Source organism: Crinia signifera, chromosome 3, assembly GCF_055691185.1.
Source record: "Crinia signifera chromosome 3, ASM5569118v1, whole genome shotgun sequence".
Lineage (NCBI taxonomy): Eukaryota > Metazoa > Chordata > Amphibia > Anura > Myobatrachidae > Crinia > Crinia signifera.
Genome location: NC_139219.1, coordinates 304,608,481 through 304,628,813, shown reverse-complemented (window position 1 = coordinate 304,628,813; position 20,333 = coordinate 304,608,481). Strand labels below are relative to the sequence as shown.

Genomic DNA, 20,333 nt, shown 5'->3' with positions numbered 1-20,333 from the left:
ACCATTAGTTTATGGGAACACCCAGCATTTCATGACGCGGGTGCAGGGGGCAGCTCATATCACCGAATGTCAGCTGCCCGCCCCTTTCCTTCCCAGCATGCACTCAGCATGCTCAGAGCAACCTTTGGTGGACCAGAATAAATAAATAAATCAGAATAGTGTAACTCAGTGCGACTCTTGTCATGGCTCGTTTAGGCCTGTGAATCCTGTGCAGTCACGCTATAGTTTGGTTATTGGAAGGTAGAACCTGGTTGATAATCTGTCCTTGACTGTTTGTCACCTGCAGCAAAACAGTTGGGTAGGGCCCAAATGTAATGAATATAGACATTTTTGAGCTCATGACATTGAATATGGGTTCAGGTCACACAATGGAAATCCATGCCTCACTGTCACTTCTCAGAAATGTGTCGCTATCCATCCACATAAGAACTGGCCCTCCCACAAAATGGTCCATTTTCAAAGGTTTTGCATTCGCTACAGTGTACAGACCAGACCTACAGCGATGTGGTACTGTATCCTAAAACATCTGGGGGGAAGAGACTGATTTCTGGAGACCGTTATAGCTCTCCGTGACAGTCTGAGAAGATCACCTACTCGTCACCGCAGTGCGAGCTCACACGTCGCATTCTGTGTCACCCTGATTGCTGGTGGAGCTGTGATTTGTGCATGAATGGGACCATTAATGTTTGGTTGAATGCGTCTTTGCAATGTGCTAGTGTTGTTAATTGCACACGGACACATCACACCTCAATAGCAGCACAGCAAGCATTTGTGAATATTAATGCGCCGGCAAAGAGAACTCTGCATCTGTGTTGGGGACAGTTAGAGAAAACTATTTAGAAACATGTATTTCCTTTCCGTGGCAGATGAGCAGCATTATGCCCTACACGGGGTTCGCGTGTTAGAAATAAGCAAATACGTTCTCCAAGGCAGACCTGACAAATGGATTGTTCCTTTCTTATTAGAGTAGAGATAGAATACGGAGATCACGGTTTTATTGGTGAATACAATGTGCTTATTTCCTCCCCAGTCCTCCATGACAGACCTGACAGGAGGGATAAAGACACTGTGATTGCTTTGACTATATCTATATGTAGTCGGTTCTCGAGAGGCGGCTATGGACAGATAGCTGATATCCTGATATGGGAACCACCTTGAGCAGGAGAGCTAGATTAGTTTTTAACGCCAGTGGCACACAGACGCATGGATGGGAGCAGGAACCAATTACCCAGGCCCGGACTTAGTGGAGAGGCCCACTGGGCTTTGGTCAACCCCCACCTTCCTGTGCCCCTCAAACCTATCGATCACCAGCAGTGTTTCTCCCCAGCACAAACTGCTGTATGCTGGGCTGCCTGTAGGTCCATGGGGGCTGTTGCCACTGAGCGCAGAAGTCTTCTCTGATTGTGAGGGGAGTGATCGCACTGATGGTACCCCAACTACCTAGATCTGTTCTTGACTGAGGGAATGTGTTCAAGATGCCAGTAGTCAAAATGCCGGCAGAATCCCAACACTTGTCCCTGGGATCTCGACTGTCAGCGCCCTGAATGTATACAAGGGTTGTTTAGAGTCAGGAGGCTACAGGGGGGTGTTTGTTAGCTTTAGACAGTATAGGGGAGGTCAGGTTTAGGCTGCAGTGGGGATGGTTAGGGTTAGGCTGTGGGGGGATGGTTAGGGTTAGGCACTAATGGGGGTAGTAAGGGTTAGGATGGCTTGGGAATGTTAGCATACATATCTAGCCGATGTCTGGATTCTGCTCATCGGCATCCCATACCCAACCTATATATTCAAACTATTATTTTTTTTTATAGTTTTTTAAACTACTGAATAATTTCTCAATTAACCAGTTGGAAGTTATTTTTATATTTATGTGATCAGTATAAATGTCTTCTGGGTTTTGGTTAAAACCGGTCTGGTTGAAGTAGTGGAGGTGGTTGTGTGAGAGATTTACCAGGAGGTTGCAAAGCATGGCTGGTGAGGCTAGAATGGGACAACTGCTAATCTTCCACTGACTCTGACTCTTTACCAACGACAGGAAGTGGATGGACCACATGCCCTAGCTAGAAAATGCTGAATTGCTTGGCACTCTGCCCTCTAAGGTCTTCACATGCAGTGTTCTTTCTTCTTGCACCCTACATCATCTCTCTGTTCAGCTGAGCTCCAAATACTTTGAGTCAACAGACAGCAGTCCCGTCTACTGTAGTTCAGAAATGGCTAGATGTTGCCTCTAATGCCTGGTACCCATCAGAACGATCCTGATCGTTAGCAGATTGTGCGATGGTCGCACGATCTGTTGGAACACACAATCTGCATACGATCTGCTAACGATCTGCATTTGATCCGATCTGGATCTGTATCCAGTTGAATGGATTTTTTACAGTTCCTACCCTAATCTATCTCTCCTCCCCCGACCTATCTCCATCACTCCTGTCCAAGGTCTCCGAATGCCTCACGGCCATCTCAGCCTGGATGGCCCAACGCTTCCTGAAACTAAACATGACTAAAACTGAACTTCTAATCTTCCATCCCCGAACATCCCCTCTTCTCCCACTATCTCCATCAGCATTGGTGAAACCGAGATCATCTCCACCGACCAAACGCGCTGCCTCTGTGTCATCATTGACTCCTCCCTCTCTTTCACCCCCCACATTTGTGCTCTCTCACAGTCTTGCCGCTTTCACCTCCGCAACATCTCGCGCATCAGACCATTCCTCTCTACTGACGAGACCAAAATTCTCATTCACTCTCTTGTCATCTCCCGCCTTGACTTCTGCAACATCCTTCTCTCTGGACAACCTCTCACCCTCCTTGCCCCTCTCCAATCCATTCTTAACGCTGCTGCTAAGCTCATCTTCCTCTCCCACCACTGTACCTCTGCCTTCCCCCTCTGTCTATCTCTTCACTGGCTCCCCATTCCTTTCCGAGTTCTCTTTAAACTCCTCACCACCACTTACAAGGCTCTCTCCTCCTCCACCGCTCCTTACCTGTCTTTACTGATCTCTAGCCACACTCCCTCCCATCCTCTTCGCTCCGCCACCGACCGCCGGCTGACCTCTCACCTAATCACCTCCTCCCACTCCCGTGTCCAAGACTTCTCTCGCGCTGCCCCCCTGCACTGGAACAACCTCCCGCCACCCATCAGACTATCTGATTCCCTTACCTCCTTCAAGCGCTCCCTCAAAACCCACTTCTTCCGACTATCCTGTCCCTCCTCCTCCTAACCTCTTTTGCTTCTCCTATCCGTTCCTACTTATCCTATTGTTTTTCGTTTGTGCACCCACCTCCTTTTAGTCTGTTACTCTTATGAGTAGGGCCCTCCTTCCTCACGTACTCACCCTACCTCTTTACCTCACCAGCGCTCCTGTCCTGTTCTACCCTTCCTCTACTTCATCTTCAGTCTCCTCGACAATTTCGACACCTACTTCAGAACTGATGCTGATTTTAGTTCTACCAGCTATACCCCTATTTATGCTGTATTTTATCAACACACCCTTACCTTGTACCTTGTAATTTGTTTTTTTGTTTGCTATGTACGGCACTACAGACACTTTGTGGTGCCTTATAAATAAACGTACTACTACTACTACTTCCGGTAGGATCTGTAAAACGCCCAAATGACCAGCGGGGACGCGCATCAGATCGGAATCTGATCTAAACATACAAAACCTGCCCAATTTACTTACAATCCAACATACAATCGGTCAGAATTGAAATTGGGAGAATTGAGGCCAAATCGTTCTGGTGCGTACCCTACACAATCAGTAGTTGAGAGTAAAGGAGAAGGGTCAGTCCAAAGCTGATGGTGCGCTTTATGAGGAACTTGTAACTTCAGTGGGATAAACCTTCCCCCACCGCTGCTTCTTTAGCATCGGGAAGCAGTAAATATGTAGGAAATGTTCCGCTGAGTACTTGTTTACAAATTCTAAATGTTAGATAGGAAATGATTAATCAGCTATCTGGAATAACATTTACTTAACTTATCCCTAGAGCTTAATTTAAAAATGTCAGATATTTTCATTGTATTGCCAATTCATGTGTTTTTTTTTTTTTTTAATTCACATTTTTCTTATTATAAAGGACGAAGAAAAAGAGCTATTAGGGAAGGGTAAAATGCCAGATTACAGTCTATTAGCCGCTGATGTAATGAATGCCGCAGTTGATATGTTTGTTGCTGGTCTTTTGTTTTGCGGGAAATGGCTCAGTTACCGTATTGGTCGGAGAACATGTTTCTTCTGGTTTGTTTTGGGTTTTCCTGGATCCAGCATGGGAACACTGCGATGTATTTGGGCTGCTAGAGCTGAGGGTACATTACTTCCAAGGATGAGCTTCAAACTCTTTTGCTTATACAGTAATATACAGTTATTTTATATTATAATATCTATACTTTAACCCTTTCTCTCTGCGTCTCTTTCTGTGTAAGAACAAGTACATGGAAATAATTCCGCTCCAACTGTATTCTTGGTTACCAGTATAAGGGTTTATAATATAAAAACTAATTTAGAAAATAATAAAAACATGAAGAAAAAAAATGCAAAGCAGGACGAGCCCCCAACTTGCACCTCTTGTACCTTACAGCCGGGGAAACTTAAAGCTGGTCCTTCCAATGGCACTGTTATTGTGTATACACTGTGTGATGTAGGGGCTGTAAATTCAGTATCGGCGGCCGGGGGGTTAAGGGTCATGCTCCTGTGAGCAACATGGCCCTACTTTCGTTCTTGCAGATCAAAGCGGAAACAGACTAATGCTGTGTACACATGATGTGATTCAGGGTACGTTCTACTCGATTTGGACTATATAGGTGGGAAAGAGTATAAACTGGCATTGTTTGCCGATGACTTGCTGGCACTAATCTCAAACCCACTAACCTCGATCCCCAACTTATTAGCCGAATTTCGCCGCTATGGAGAACTCTCCAATTTTAAAGTAAACCTATCAAAATCAGTGGCTTTAAATCTAACACTAGATCAGACAAGTTTACAAACTTTGAAGCAGGTGTCCCCATTTGCTTGGCACCCCACACATCTTAAATATTTAGGAGTAAACCTCACTAAAAACATTTCTGACATATATACTAATAACTTCCCTCCCCTGCTAAACAAGATACAGATGGACCTTTCCTCATGGGGAGCGAAGAAGATCTCCTGGTTGGGACGGGTTAATGTAATAAAGATGAATATTCTACCCAGAATTTTATATATGCTTCAGGCACTCCCGGTTAATATCCCTAACTCTTGGTTTCTATCTCTACAGCGTAAGATAAGAGACTATATTTGGGCAGGTCGAAAACCAAGATTCAAGCATGAGACTCTCTTTAGGAGGAAGCATGAAGGGGGGCTCCAACTCCCTCACTTCCCATCATATTACAATGCAGTTCTACTGACTAGATTACTGGAATGGTCCTCCCAAGCAGGTAGAAAACAATGGGTAGATTTAGAATTAGCAACCATTCCATCGGCTCATCGATGGCCATGGTGCAACAAAACCCCACCTTTCTCCCATCCTTTGGCGACCCCCATGTTTAAATGCTGGGCGCGACTCCGTACACTCCCCATGATCTCTCCCCCCCGGACCCCCCTTATGCCTCTATTTGGAAATCCAGACCCAGGCATGGCTGAAAATTCATTCTCCAGCTGGAGATCGAGAGGGATATCCAAAATAGATCAATTATTGACCTCAGCAGGGATACTGCCATTCCCTGACATTCAGAGGAGGTGGGGTCTACCGGGCGGAGAGATATGGAGATACTTACAGATTAAACATTTTCTTTTAAGCTTAGGTCCCACTGCAAAAAAATTGAGGCCCACTACACCATATGAAAACCTATGTGTCGCTGAGTCCTACCCTAGACATCTTCTCTCAAATATATATCAAATGATTATTGGAGAGATCTTCCCATCCAAACCAAAATTTATGATTGAATGGGAAAAAGATCTTAAAGACCTAAAGGGAGATGATGACTGGCCGGAAATATTCAGAAACACCTTCTCTTCCTCATTAAATGTCTTGACAACCGAAACCCACTATAAAGTTCTTACCAGATGGTACAGATGCCCGACCCTTCTGGCAAAAATATACACGGGAGTATCTAACCTATGCTGGAGATGTGGGACACAACCAGGTACGATGTTACACATTTGGTGGGAGTGCCCACTTATTCAGACCTATTGGAAAAAGGTCTTTGAAACCGTAAATGTCATCCTACAGGAAGATCTACCCTCATGCCCCAGCTTCTGGCTACTTAATCTTACACATAGACCCCAAACTAACTATAAAAAAACTCTTCTGCGCCACCTACTGAGCGCATCAAAAGCAGTGATCCCAGTATACTGGAAGTCCTCCAACATTCCCTCAATGTCAGATTGGTGCAATAGGATTGAACAATATATGGCAATGGATGACCTTGTTTCTTCCGTAAACTTAAAAGACCAAACATTTAATATTGTCTGGCTGCCATGGCTGAAATACAAAGAGTCAGACCACTACAAATCACTTTTTAGATAATCCTTTATTCTCCCTTTGTCCGCTATGATAAGCTACTACAATGCAAAGTACGGATCATGAGAGTGGCAGTATAACACTTTTCTCTTCTTACACTTTTCTTCCTTCCCCCCTCTTGCTCTTACTGTCTTTCTTTCTTTTCCACCTAGAAATGAAACAAGCAGATCCACATCGTTACTTTAATTATTTCTAATGTATAATTAGGACCTGCCGAAGCATTGATGTACTCTTCGAGTTTTGTATTGTTTTACATTTGACTCCAAATAGCATACCGAATTGTATTACTTACTACACACTCTGTTTCTAAATTGCCTTGTTCTTGTAAAAACCTCAATAAAAACTATTTGCAAAAAAAAAAAAAAAAGAAAGTGACCCAGAATCGCACCATGTGTACACAGGATTAGTCCTCCCATGGAATGGCACGTTCTATGATCTTCATGGAAGATCAACCAATGACTTTCCTAACCCGCTTCACTTGTCACTCCTTAAATAGTTTCTTCAGCCTGAACTGAAATGAAGAGTCTTCAATGTAAATCTCAGAAATGCGAGCGTGCAGGTTCACCTACAGACCACACAAGTGATGCATATGTGCCTGTCACCATGCTGGTCACCTACTTGTGCCGGAACAACATACTGTTCACTGATGATGATGATGATGATAATTGTCAGCCCAATGATATTAATATTAGCTATTTACATTGCCTGTATTTCATATTGCATTGAGATTTGCAGCCTCACGATGGCATGACTATAGATACTGGTTTGGTTGTTTTTTTTTACTTGGTAAACAATGGATGTTTGTATATAAATACATTAAATTGAAGCATACGTGCCTACTTTTTGAGTCTCCTTTCAGGGAGAGGCCCGGAGAGGAGACTCTATGCAGCACTTCTGGGGGCGGACGGCGGAAATTGACGCCTGTAATCCCTGCCCCATCACAACAAATGCTGTGATTTGCAGCTCTACTGGGAAGGGGAGGGGCTAAATGACACAATTTGCTTCATTAAACCCTGCCCCATACCTGATGAGCCGCGAATGCCGGTATTTTACTGACAGAGGGAGGGGGTGGGGCTGATGCCATGGCCAGGAATGCGGGAGGCTTGCCTACCCTTCCGTGTGTGTGTGTGGGGGGGGGGGGGACACTCCTGGAGGGTAACTAAGTATGAATTGAATTGTTACATGTGTAAGTTTAAACTTACTTTAATCATAAACTCTGAATATTATTAACCCTTTGAGCGCCAGCATCGCAATGCAAAATATCTGCTAAAAATGCCAGGGTCGGAGTCGATGAATATAAAACACTTTTTATTAGTTATTGCCAGCAAATGATCTGAAGTCGATTAATTGAAGTTTTTTTTAAACATTGATCAAAAAAAGAACAATCACTTTGAGTTACATTGGCACTCAAAGGATTTAGTTTAGTCACTGTGTTTACGTCCGTATATATATTTACTCAGAACGGCCTTTATTTACTTATACGCTATTCTCTTGTTACAGGACCCTTGAAGAAAATGTGTACAAGATTTCCCTGTCCCTTGCTCAGCGGTACAAGGTGCCTCTGTGGGAGGTGTACATGACACACTTGGAGTACTTATTCTGTGACAGTGGGTGCGTATTTCACACCATGTTGGGTATTTTCAGTTTATGTATGTATTTAGATGTGTGTGTGTGTGTGTGTGTGTGTGTGTGTGTGTGTGTGTATATATATATATATATATATATATATATATATATATATATATATAAAACAAAAAGATATAGAAGTGTGCTCTATACAATGTTCACCACATTATAATTAATAAAAATGTAAACACATAACACAAAAATGATTTATTCGATTTTACAGCAGATTAAAATGTTCACTTTTCACAGAATTTAGATCCAACACCTGTGTGGCTTCATTTCATGACAGAACCCCTATGCGTTTCGTCCAAACATGGACTTCATCAGGGGTAGTAGGAATCTATATGGATAATAATGAAGGAAACAATATTTTCTCACAATCACGGCTCGGTGTGGTATATGTAACCACAGAGGTGGAAGGATAAGCCCCTATATGGGTCTTCATGAAGGAGACAATATTTTCTCGCAATCAGCAATAACAGGTGGTGTTCTTAATAGTAGGTGTGATCTATGTTACCACAATATAAAGAATAGCTCCTAGAGAGTTAGAGTAATCAGTGTTTCCTGTCTGAGAGCAAGGAACTTGCTGGGATGTGTAGTTCCACAACAGCTGGAGGGCCATGAGTTTGACACCACTGTTCTAATGTCTGATCTTATTAATGTTTTTTTGATTACAGTCCATGCGGTCGATCCTAATACAGTAAATGCAGTGAATTTTCGGCAGTAGGCTGCACTTTACGGCGGGCGGAGTTCACACAAAATCCTTGCTGCCCATACTGCGCACCGCCTGTACTGCCAGTGCTGTAGATTTTACTGACAAAAGCGGAACACATGGAAATCTTAAATGAACATCACCAACACACATCTAAAGCCTCTATATAACATTACCATTTTGTCAAAGCAATTGATGATTGTCAGTCTTTCAACGACAGCTGTAATAAATGCAAATAAAATGCCAGATATAACTTTTTCAGTTGTCGTTTTAAATCCATTGGTCAAACTTACTGACCATCATTAAGTTTAAAATCCTGCCCGTAAATCTATCCGTAGGTGTTATTACCCACTTTCCCAGTGCACGTGTGGAGCCTTTTATTGTTCCTGCTTAAAGCAAGGTCTCTGATCCTTACAGCGTATAGTTAATGTGAGTGGTACTGAGTACACCAGAAAGTTTCTGCATTACCGCAAGTTCTATTTCCTTCTCCTGTGTTCCCATTCATCTCTCTTTGCAGACTGCTGGGTACATTACTATTTTTATTCTCCTTTTCTATTTCATTAATCCTTTTGAGCCTTCTGTAAATCATCCACATCTAGGCTCATCTATCCTAGTTTTCCTTTCCTTTTTCTAATTTCCATTACTTCTTCATGTTTGTTTTCTGGTATTTTTCACCCGGAGAGGGCTACGAGTCTCGGTCCGCTTCTATCCGTGCTGATGCCAGACTGCTGCTTAATGTTCATTCTGGTCTTCAAGAAGATATTTAGTCATTGCAATATATTCACTTGGTCCTTATTCCCTGTTTTTCTCTTACGCAAAGTATGTCATAATTACTGTACTATAGCATGTTTGTACAGCAAGCAGAAGTTACACCCCTATCCTAAATCCATTTACCTAAGTGTTGGTCGAGCTTGAGTAGGAAGCCCAACATTGCCCCTAGTCCCGTTGCCTAAACCCATGTACCCCAATGTTGCTCAAGCTTCAGTAGGTCTCTAATCACCTGCCCTGAACACATGGACAATAGTGTTGACCAGGCTTCTGTAAGAGGTCCAACTATGTCGCTCGCCACCGGACTATATCTCATGTACAAGAGTACTGATCAAGTATAAGTAGGAAGTCTAACGGTATCACTAGCAACCTGGTCCTAAACCCATGTACCCAATTGTTGATTGAGCATCAGTAGAGTCCAACAGTGTGTGTCATTAGTCACCTGTCTTGGTCCTGCATAAAGGACTATTGATCATTCTTTAGTAGGCAGTCCAACAGTGCCACTTGTCATATGGCTTAATTCCAAGTACCAGAGCATTGATCGAGAATCAGTGGAAGTCCAACATTGTAATTTTTCACCTGGCTTGTTCCAAAGTACAAGAGTACTGATTGAGCATCAATACAAGTCCAACAGTGTCAATAGTCATCTGGCTAAATCCCATGTACTCCAGTGTTTGTCCAGCTTCAGTAGCAAGACCTATAATATTAGTGCCCTCGCTTTAACCAATATACTTCCATGTTAGTCCACCTACAGTTGCAACAGCACAGTATGACCATGTTGGCTTCATTAAACTAGTCCCATATTCCTTCAGTGTAGCATTTGCAGTGTCTGATGCCCAAACCCACTCACTCCATTTGTAGTGCTACTTCGGTAGCATGACCCTCTGTGTTACAGGTAAAGCTAAATACAAAAGCCCCCTTTGCCATGTGATTTATATACTATATTAGGAGAAACCAGCATCCAGATTTTCAACTTAAAATATGATTTTTTATTTTTTTTTTATGAAATCCATTCTCCCATGAAAATAAGCCCAAATTGGGAAAGTATGGAAGCAGTGCCTGTGTTCATTGGTTGCTATCCATAGCCTGAGAACATCTGTCCATCATGTACTGTATTTATAGACATTAGTGCAGCATTTTTTTAAACACTGGGGCACACTATCATGTCTTGAGCTGTTCTTGTGTGCCAACAGAGCTAGAGATGTCCACACCAGTTTACAGACATCACCAAAACCAGTTTCAGTTTTTCACTGGTCTGATGTTTTCATGCCCATGTTTTTTTTTTCTACCTGTGTGGATCAGTGCGTTTTTTTTTTTTTTTTTTTCATGTGGGGGCCAATGTTTTTGTTTTTCCTATGGGACAATGTTTTTTCCCTGTGGGGGTCTGATGGGGTGCCTTGGCAATTTAAAAATTTTGTTTGGTGTGCCGCAAGTTAAATAAAGGTTGGATATCACTACAGTATTTTTATAGATAGATGTTCGATCGAAAGTATCTTGACCTTCGGTATCATTGTTTGGTTTGGCAACTGCACGGCTAGGGAACGCTCAAAACTAGAGCGTATTGTAAAGGCCACAGGTAAAATTATTGGAGTGCAGCTGCCGACCATTCTGGAGCTTTATAATTCCAGAATTTTAAAGCGAACGAAAAATATTTTAGCTGGTTTTAGCCACCCCTTTTTTAGTACATTCGAGAAATTACCCTCGTTTTAAATTTCGTCTGCAGAGAGAGTCTCTCCTTCTGATGATGACAATAAACTTGACTTGACCGTAGTGTCTTTGTAGAAATACTATTTGTCGGTCAAAGCAGAATTGCTCTACTTGTCTACGTTGAACTTTGTCCGCTGTGAGATTGTCGGTGTTCCCTTTATAAGAGATAGCTACTGGAACAGCGGTTGTGAATTGGATTAAAGTAGAGTATTGATCTTCAAAGTCACTTCCATGGTCTGAGATAGCGGGAGAGGTTTGCATGCTTCTCATTTTCTCTGTAGATTTCTGAATGGTCATTGTGGCGGAGTAATTTAGCTGAAGTGCGGATGCGCGATCATCTCATTGCTTGCTTGCTTGCTAGGCATAGTTTAATCAAGAAAAATTACCTGAACTCATCATTCATTATAGTAAGTTCTGAAGATTGGCTCTCTCGCATTCTCTGAAGAATTACACTTAAATCAAAATGAATTGCTCATATACAATAGAAAATGAACCCTTCATCATTACATATTTCAGGCCCCTTAACAATTCTGTTTTCTTTTATGGCTGGAAAGCTATGGATGAGAGTCAGATATGACATTTTCTGCATCTGGGGACATAAAACACGCCGTTCAATTCCATGATCATTACCTGCATGGTCCCAAAGTCATCTGCCTACTAGATAGCCTTTTTTTCCTTGCGAGCAGGGCCCTCCTACCATCCTACCACTATTATTGTCTGTTATTACCCCCCCCCCCCCCCAGGGACAATCTAATTATAGTACGATCCCCCTCTCTACAGTTGACTGTATCTTTCAGAGTGGCAATGATGGCAACTTATTTAAAGAAATTGAATATTATTGAGATGAAAGTATTAAATCTGGGAGCAGGTTTAATGGTAATGGAAGATCAACACAAGCATTAGGTCGCCAATGGCTGGTTTGGCAGTCAAAATGTCAACATGATTTTTTCGCATATTTTTGTCTGGAATGTTGACATGGACACGGTCAAAGTGTCCCGCGTCCCTTCGCGTGTCTTGCTGCGCTCCCCATGCTTTGGGCACAGTGGTGAGTGACCATGGAATTATTTTTCTCCCCTTGGGTTGCATGAGAGTGGATGGGTATGTGCTAGGGGATGGATGCGGTCAGTGGATCTGAAGCCAAGGGAACAGGCCTGAATCAGGCCCATAATGCTGGGATAATAGTGACTCATTGGCTGTCCCCACTGACATTGTAGTATAATGGTGCACTGACTGAGTATTTGGTGTTTGGGGGATGCGTGCCATGTTTGGGGGATGCGTGCCATGTTTGGGGGATACATGCGATGTTTGGGGGATGCGTGCCATGTTTGGGGGATACATGCGATGTTTGGGGGATGTGTGCCATGTTTGGGGGATGCGTGCCATGTTTGGGGTGTGCGTGCCATGTTTGGGGGATGCGTGCCATGTTTGGGGGATGCATGGGATGTTTGGGGGATACATGCCATGTTTGGGGGATGCATGCGATGTTTGGGGGATACATGCCGTGTTTGGGGGATACATGCCGTGTTTGGGGGATGCATGCCGTGTTTGGGGGATGCATGCCGTGTTTGGGGGATACATGCCGTGTTTGGGGGATACATGCCGTGTTTGGGGGATACATGCCGTGTTTGGGGGATACATGCCATGTTTGGGGGATGCATGCGATGTTTGGGGGATACATGCGATGTTTGGGGATACATGCGATGTTTGGGGGACATATGCCATGTTTGGGGATACATGCGATGTTTGGGGGACATATGCCATGTTTGGGGGATACATGCGATGTTTGGGGATACATGCGATGTTTGGGGATACATGCCATGTTTGGGGGATACATGCCGTGTTTGGGTGATACATGCGATGTTTTGGGGATACATGTGATGTTTTGGGGATGCATGCCATGTTTGGGGGATACATGCCATGTTTGGGGGATACATGCGATGTTTGGGGATGCATGCGATGTTTGGGGATGCATGGGATGTTTGGGGGATACATGCCATGTTTGGGGGATACATGCCATGTTTGGGGGATACATGCGATGTTTGGGGATGCATGCGATGTTTGGGGATGCATGGGATGTTTGGGGGATACATGCCATGTTTGGGGGATACATGCCATGTTTGGGGGATACATGCGATGTTTTGGGGATGCATGCAATGTTTGGGGGAATTTTATACTGTAGTTACACCACTGGTCAGAGATTCTGCTGTAATTTTCTTTTTCCTTTTATAAGTGTTACGTGTAGCCCGACCTAAATCCAATTTAACATTCCCCAACACTTCCCCCCCCCCCCAAAAAAAAAAACAATAAATAAAAAGTTACATAAAGGGAACTAATGACAATTTGCGTTCTCCCTGGCTAATGAAAATACTATCTATTTAATTGCAGATGTTTAAAAAAAGAGAGAGGCGTTCATAGGTTAGGAAAGTGCTGCATGAGTGATAATGTGCGGAACATTTGTATAACTGCCAATGAGTGTAAGATCAAGTGGTGTTTTCTCCGATAAGAGATTACAAGTGAAGCTGGCGTGCTGTAACCGTGTGTGACTGCTCAGCGGCCTGTGGCAGAATGTGTAACAGAACTAGGGAGTATTCTCTGCTTCAGTCAGATAGCATAAAGTCTGACCTATGCATTAACAAAACACAAAAATCAATAGTGCTAAAACCATACTAGCAAATCAATCTTATTTCCTAAATATTTAATTAACGGAACGCTCTTTTACGAAGCTCGGTCTTCCAGATGTAAAACGCAGAGGTACAAAGAGAAGTTTTGGAGCTCCCTTGTTTTGCAGTTTTTAGTGAAATGTATGCGGTTCGATGTGACGGTGTACTCTGATATGAAGCCATGCCGCAAATAAACAATTGTGGATATAAAGTTAGTGTTACCGTACCTGAGTAGATGAGGGTTAGGGTGCATACAAACGGAAAGATTTAGCAAATGATCCAGTCTCGTTAACCATTTCCTCAGAACTTCTGGACAAACGATTTGGTGTCAAACAGTGAATGATTGTACAAACGATTGCACGTGAACGATCGATCTTGAACGATGGTGGAGGGGAGCGGGAGCCGGTCAGTCAGCGTCACCAAATCGTTCATCGTGCATACACATGAAAGGATCGGTGCACATCGCTAACGATTGGTTTATGATCTTTCTGCATGCAGGAAAGACCATAAACCTATACGAACGACCGGTGGATACGAGCATCGTCATCTATATCATTCATACACACCCGGAACGATTTGATCAATTGGTCGTTTCAATCGGTCGGGAACGCCCAGATCTTTTGCCAAATCTATCCGTGTGTACACACCTTTAGGGTTAAGCTGTGGGTGGGGGATGGCTTAGGGTTATGAGGCCTATACACGTAGTGACCCTGCTGAGCATTCTGAAAATGCTAGATCACTCAGCAAGATCGACAAGCACACAGTGTGTGTGTGTCACTTAAGGCTATAGGAGGGAGGGTCAGGTTACAGGAGGCAGGGGTAAGGGATAGGCTATAGGAGGGAGGGTCAGGTTACAGGAGGCAGGGGTAAGGGTTAGGCTATAGGAGGGAGGGTCAGGTTACAGGAGGCAGAGGTAAGGGATAGGCTATAGGAGGGAGGGTCAGGTTACAGGAGGCAGGGGTAAGGGATAGGCTATAGGAGGGAGGGTCAGGTTACAGGAGGCAGGGGTAAGGGATAGGCTATAGGAGGGAGGGTCAGGTTACAGGAGGCGGGGTAAGGGTTAGGCGATTGGAAGGAGGATTAGGTTACGGAGGAGAGGGTAAGGGTTAGGCTATAGGAGGGAGGATTAGGTTACAGAGGGAGAGGGTAAGGGTTAGGCTGTGCTAGGAAGGGTTAGGCTGCAGAAGGAGAGGGTAAGGATTAGGCTATAGGAGGGTTAGGGCTAGGCACTAGAAGTAGAGTTTGGGTAAGGCTGGGAAAGGGAGGGTTAGGGTGCAGGAGAGGATGTTACGGGGTTAGACTATGAGAGGGAGAAAATTATTTGGGTTATCCTACAAGAGAAAAAGGTTCAGGTTAAGCTGTGGGCAGGAGGATTAGGCTCTCAGGGGGAAAGGGTTAGACTGTAGGAGGGGGAAGTTAAGGTTAGACACTAGGGGAGGGTTAGGATTAGGCTGCAGGAAGTGAGGGTTGGGTTCTGGGAGGGTGGAGTTAGGGTTAAACACTAGAGGGATGGTTAGTGTTAGGCCAGTGATGGCTAACTTTCACACTCCAGATGCTGTTGAACTACACATCCCAGCATGCCCTGCTACAGTATTACTATTTGGCCATGCTAAAACTGATGCAGGGCATGCTGTGATGTGTAGTTCAACAACATCTGGAGTGTCAAGGTTAGCCTGTGGGATGGAGGGTTAGGATTTGGATGTAGACAGCTGTTTCAGGCAGATGATGCATCCATGATGATGTCATTGTTGTCAGCGTTCAGCTTTATTTTATACTGTATATGCATTTAACATTGTAGATCTCATTGTAAGACCCAATGAATTAATTTCTCCCACAGTCTTTAATGCAGCTCAGGAGGAATCCTACTAATGAGTGTGTGTGATGCACACGTCATACAGGAGCGTGATGTATTTCACAGCACCCATAGAACACCTTTTGCTTCCTGTGTGCAATCTGCATCATGCCAGCACACATCTGATTGGCTGCAATGAGCCATAACATCTTTTTTCTTATGCACCAGTTATCATAAATGTAATTTTTCAGCTCACTGAGCTGATCATCTCGCCCCATTCATGGCTGATTAAGAGGGAGGAAATGGAAGAAAATTTTCACTTCACGAGAACCCAATTATTATCCACATAATAGACGCTGCACAAGATTGGATCAATGTTAACAGAAGAAGGGGTTTTTTTTGCATGCGAGATACAAATGATGAGAATGATTCAGGACATAAGCTGAATATCAATGTAGTCCGCGGACTGGCGAGGATCACACGCATGATATAATGAAGCAGTATGTACAGGCTGTGATAATCATCCATGCCTACTTCTGCCATTCCTCGCCTGCATTACAAGCAGTCATCATACACTATTTGGGAAATGTTTTCCAAGTATACATAAAGTTGTGTCCTCATTCGTTATTGCTTCAGTCACGCCAACCAGCGCCTTTTGTCGCACCAGGTCTTGGTGATAATGGTTAGTGCCCCCTTGCCCGAAGCATGGCGAGCGCAGTGCAATGTTACGATGTCCATGTCGGCTGTGTCGACATTCAGGACAAAAAAAAGTAAAAAAACCCATGTTGACTGTCAATTTTCCCCATGTTGACCTAATGCTTGTGTCAACCTAACCCCATGTCGACCTTCAGAGGTGTCGACCTTGATGCATCTACTTCTTATTTATTTAGCACCCTCTAGAAAATAGTAGACAAGATCTGATTGGTTGCCCATAGCAAGATCACATGTGAAGTAGAATACACATCTTAGTACTGTACGTAAATTTCCCCCTTTGAGTCTAAAAAAGTGCTGGGTCATCCAAGAGTAGACTGCAGAGAGAGAGACAGTCGGGGATATAAGTGAGGATAGAGGGAGAGAGATCAGGAAAGGAGCGGTAGATTTCAGATTGCCAGCGATTATAGCCAGTGTGTACGCACCTTAAAGCTGTGTACACGGTGCTATATATTGCTCAGTGTCTCCTTTTCATCCGTGACCAGAGATGGTCACTGATGAACAGGAGACTCTGCCGGGGGAGCCGTAGAGGGAAACCGCTCCTGCGGTTAGTGGGCTGAACACGGGAGTGTGCACCCGGCGATTTATTGCTGCAGCACAAACATATCGCTTACAATATATATGGTCACGCTCATCAACCATATTGCCAGTGATATTGCACCGTGTGTACACAGCTTAAGATAAGCAAATGGTACATACCAGGTTACATACATACATCTCTTCACCCCTAAACTACATACCATCCCAGCCACTAATAAATTCAAACTCACTTTAAATCTTAAAAAAATCATTTGCACAATTACCTATAATATTGCAGTATACAAGAGAGAGTGATACTGGCTCAATACTGGCAATGGCATGTCAAGTGAAATACCTATGATATTGCACACAGTTGGAAGTCAACCGCAGCCCCTTGCATTGCTCGCTTCGTTCGCGATGCTTCGGGCACACTATTTTATTCTCCCACCACGCCCTAGTGGATGGTAGGGCATGAAATACCGCCTGTCGGCACGTCAGCTCAAAAAACAGTGAAAAAAACAATGGCGACCTGTCTACTGAAAGTCATTTTTTCACCTGTTTACATTCTATATTTCGGTATTTTGACCTTGTCGGGATTTTGACCTTGTCTTTATTTTGACCATGTCTGTATTTTGACCTTGTCGGGATTTTGACCATGTCAGGATTTTGACCGTCGGTCAATGGTTGTCGGGATTTTGACCGTCGGGATTTTGACTGCATCCCATACATCTACTCCTCAGTTGCACAGATGTATAAAAGTGTCATATATCAAACTAATTAAAAAAAAAAAAATTTGTACACAATTGTATAGATTGTAAGTTTGCGAGCAGGGCCCTCCTACCTCTATATCAGTTTGTCTCTACCCAGTTTGTTTAATCACTGTTGTTTCTAATTGCAAAGCGCAACGGAATATGCCGGTGCTATATAAGATACTGTAAATAAATAATTGTACCCTCTTTGCAATGTTACAACATTAGATGTTTTTGTTATTTTTCTTTGCAGACTGTCTACAGCGAAAATTGAGGAGCGAGTCCAACACCTCGGCCTGTTCGACACTTTAAAAAGCAGCCCAGAATTATTTTACGAGCACATGACAAAATACGTGTACCCCAGCATAGAAGGCAGAGACCTCCCCAGGCTCCTGTATTATTTCACTCTCCTGGAGAACTGCGGCTGCGCCCAGTTTGTGAAGCAGATCATCAAACCTGATTCTCATATAAAGTTGCTAAAAAAGCTGAAGGCGGTCGCACCAGGTACGTTTCCCAGCTCATGCTTAGAATAAGGAAATACACAGAGATCGGCCTCCCTGGCTGGCAGTGGTCTCATTTGTCTGGCTTTACATTCCTGTAGCTTGCTGCACGTATTCAGTGACCTTGGGAAACTGTAACGTATGCGTGCTGGTTTCTCCGCAGAGAAGATGACCTCTTTAGCTAGTGTGTTCATTTACTATGTATTACAGTCTCTCTGTTAATTAGAGGTTTGACCTTGGTTCTGAATCAATTTTTGCACATAATTGTACAGCCTGCCCATATGAATAAACATTAACCTATTCACCAGGAAAGAGAAGTAGTGTGTGTGTATATATGCATACTACTGTTCAAAAGTTTGGGTACATTGTGTTTGCTAATCTCATTAGAAGACTAATAGATGATTAGAAAACCCTTTTGTAATTTTGTTAGCACAGCTGAAAACGGGTTTGCTCATTAAAGAACCTTGAGAACCTGGAAATGGCCAGAAAAAGAGAACTTTCATGTGAAACTCCACAGTCTATTCTTGTTCTTCGAAATGAAGGCTATCCCATAGGAGAAATTGTCAAGAAACTGAAAATAAATGTATTTAATTCACAAGTTTGTAAAAGTGATTCACACACGGGATATGCTCGCTCTCGCTAACATGTTTCGTTATGCATCATCCAAGGGCCGAAGAAGTAGATAACGAAATGTGTTGGCCTGCTGGTGCTGCTCTGTCTCCCCAGTGGATTCCTTACTGCACTGTAGTTGGCACCTAAACTCGACGGCATCTATAAAGACAGTGAGGCGAAATCGACGCTAGTGAAGGATTGGCAAGACAGTTGCAAGCTCAACACAAGTTTTTCATGTTTTTTTGGTGCCGGTCCATTTGGTTCCTACTTTATTATCCAAGTGGACATAGCATTAGTGTGCACATATACAGTGTTCACGGGGACACCTCTGACTGTTGGTACAAAAAAAAACCCACAAAAAACTGACCTTTCTACTGTCAGCCACGTTTCCGTTGATCCTTCACTTACGTGGATCTAGCATCACCGTCTATCTAAACCCGGTCAACCAAGTTTAAACTAATGACCTATCGACCTAGAACCATGTCGACCTTTTCTCATGTCGACCTAGATCCATGTCGACTTTTTCCCATGTCAACCTAATGGTGTTGACCTAATGACTGTCGACGAATCATGCTGTAGACCAAATGATCCCAACCCATCTGTACCTTCCATCATAGAATACCGCCAATTTATAGATATACTGTATATTTACACATCACTGTGGATTACATACTGTAGAATTCAAATGAGCTGTTTCGTGGCCATAAAAACACAGCTTCCTGAGCTTTTATACGGGTTATGGAAACAGATATCGTTCTCTTTTTTTGATTGTTTTTTTTTTCTAAAGTCTGCATTTCACATTCACAAGGTCCGTCTTTTGCCTTGAATAGGCAGAAGGTGATAATGAAGTGCCGCAATCTTCTCCGTCACAGAGCAATAACAGGTGCTAGGGAAACACCTCCGATGCAAGGTTACGTGTCAGCAGACAGACAGTACATCTGGCGCCTGACCTGTAACTGTACAACACATTCCCCGTCTCAGTGCCACCGCCAACACTGTGTGCAATCGCTCTGTCACCATGCACCAATTAGAAAACAGGAAATAACAGTCTTTCCATTGAGCTTGTCAGTTGTTTTTGTAACAGTACTCTGTTAATGCATGTTAGTATTGACTCATATATATATATATATATATATATATATATATATATATATATATATATAAATGTACAAGACCTGCACTCTCACCCACATATAAGGTAACCGCTAGGGTGCCGTATAAATGTCCACGGGGGACAGTGCTATGTAGATACAGTAGCTCCCGTGAGGGAAACAGCACTCACCAGACTTCAAGCAATAGTGGTAAAGTGGAACCAGGTGTCCCAGGTTTAATAATTCTTACTTGGAGCCTGCCGACGTTTCGGTCCAACACGGACCATTATCAAGGCAGAGGTATCCAACATGTCATCAGCAGCAATTCAGCAACAAAAAAGGGGTAACAGGGATATATATATGCCTGCTCAAAGCAAATGCTTTGAAAGCTATA

General features: G+C 43.4%; 1 protein-coding gene across 1 annotated transcript in view; it reads left to right on the top strand.

The window, feature by feature from the left end:
• Positions 1 to 20,333, top strand: part of NBAS (NBAS subunit of NRZ tethering complex) — a 540,465-nt gene that overhangs the window by 343,204 nt on the left and 176,928 nt on the right. The window contains exons 42-43 of the mRNA XM_083178566.1: positions 7,993 to 8,103; positions 17,990 to 18,240. Coding sequence (XP_083034692.1) covers positions 7,993 to 8,103; positions 17,990 to 18,240 — 362 coding nt within the window. The remainder of the gene's footprint in view (positions 1 to 7,992; positions 8,104 to 17,989; positions 18,241 to 20,333) is intronic.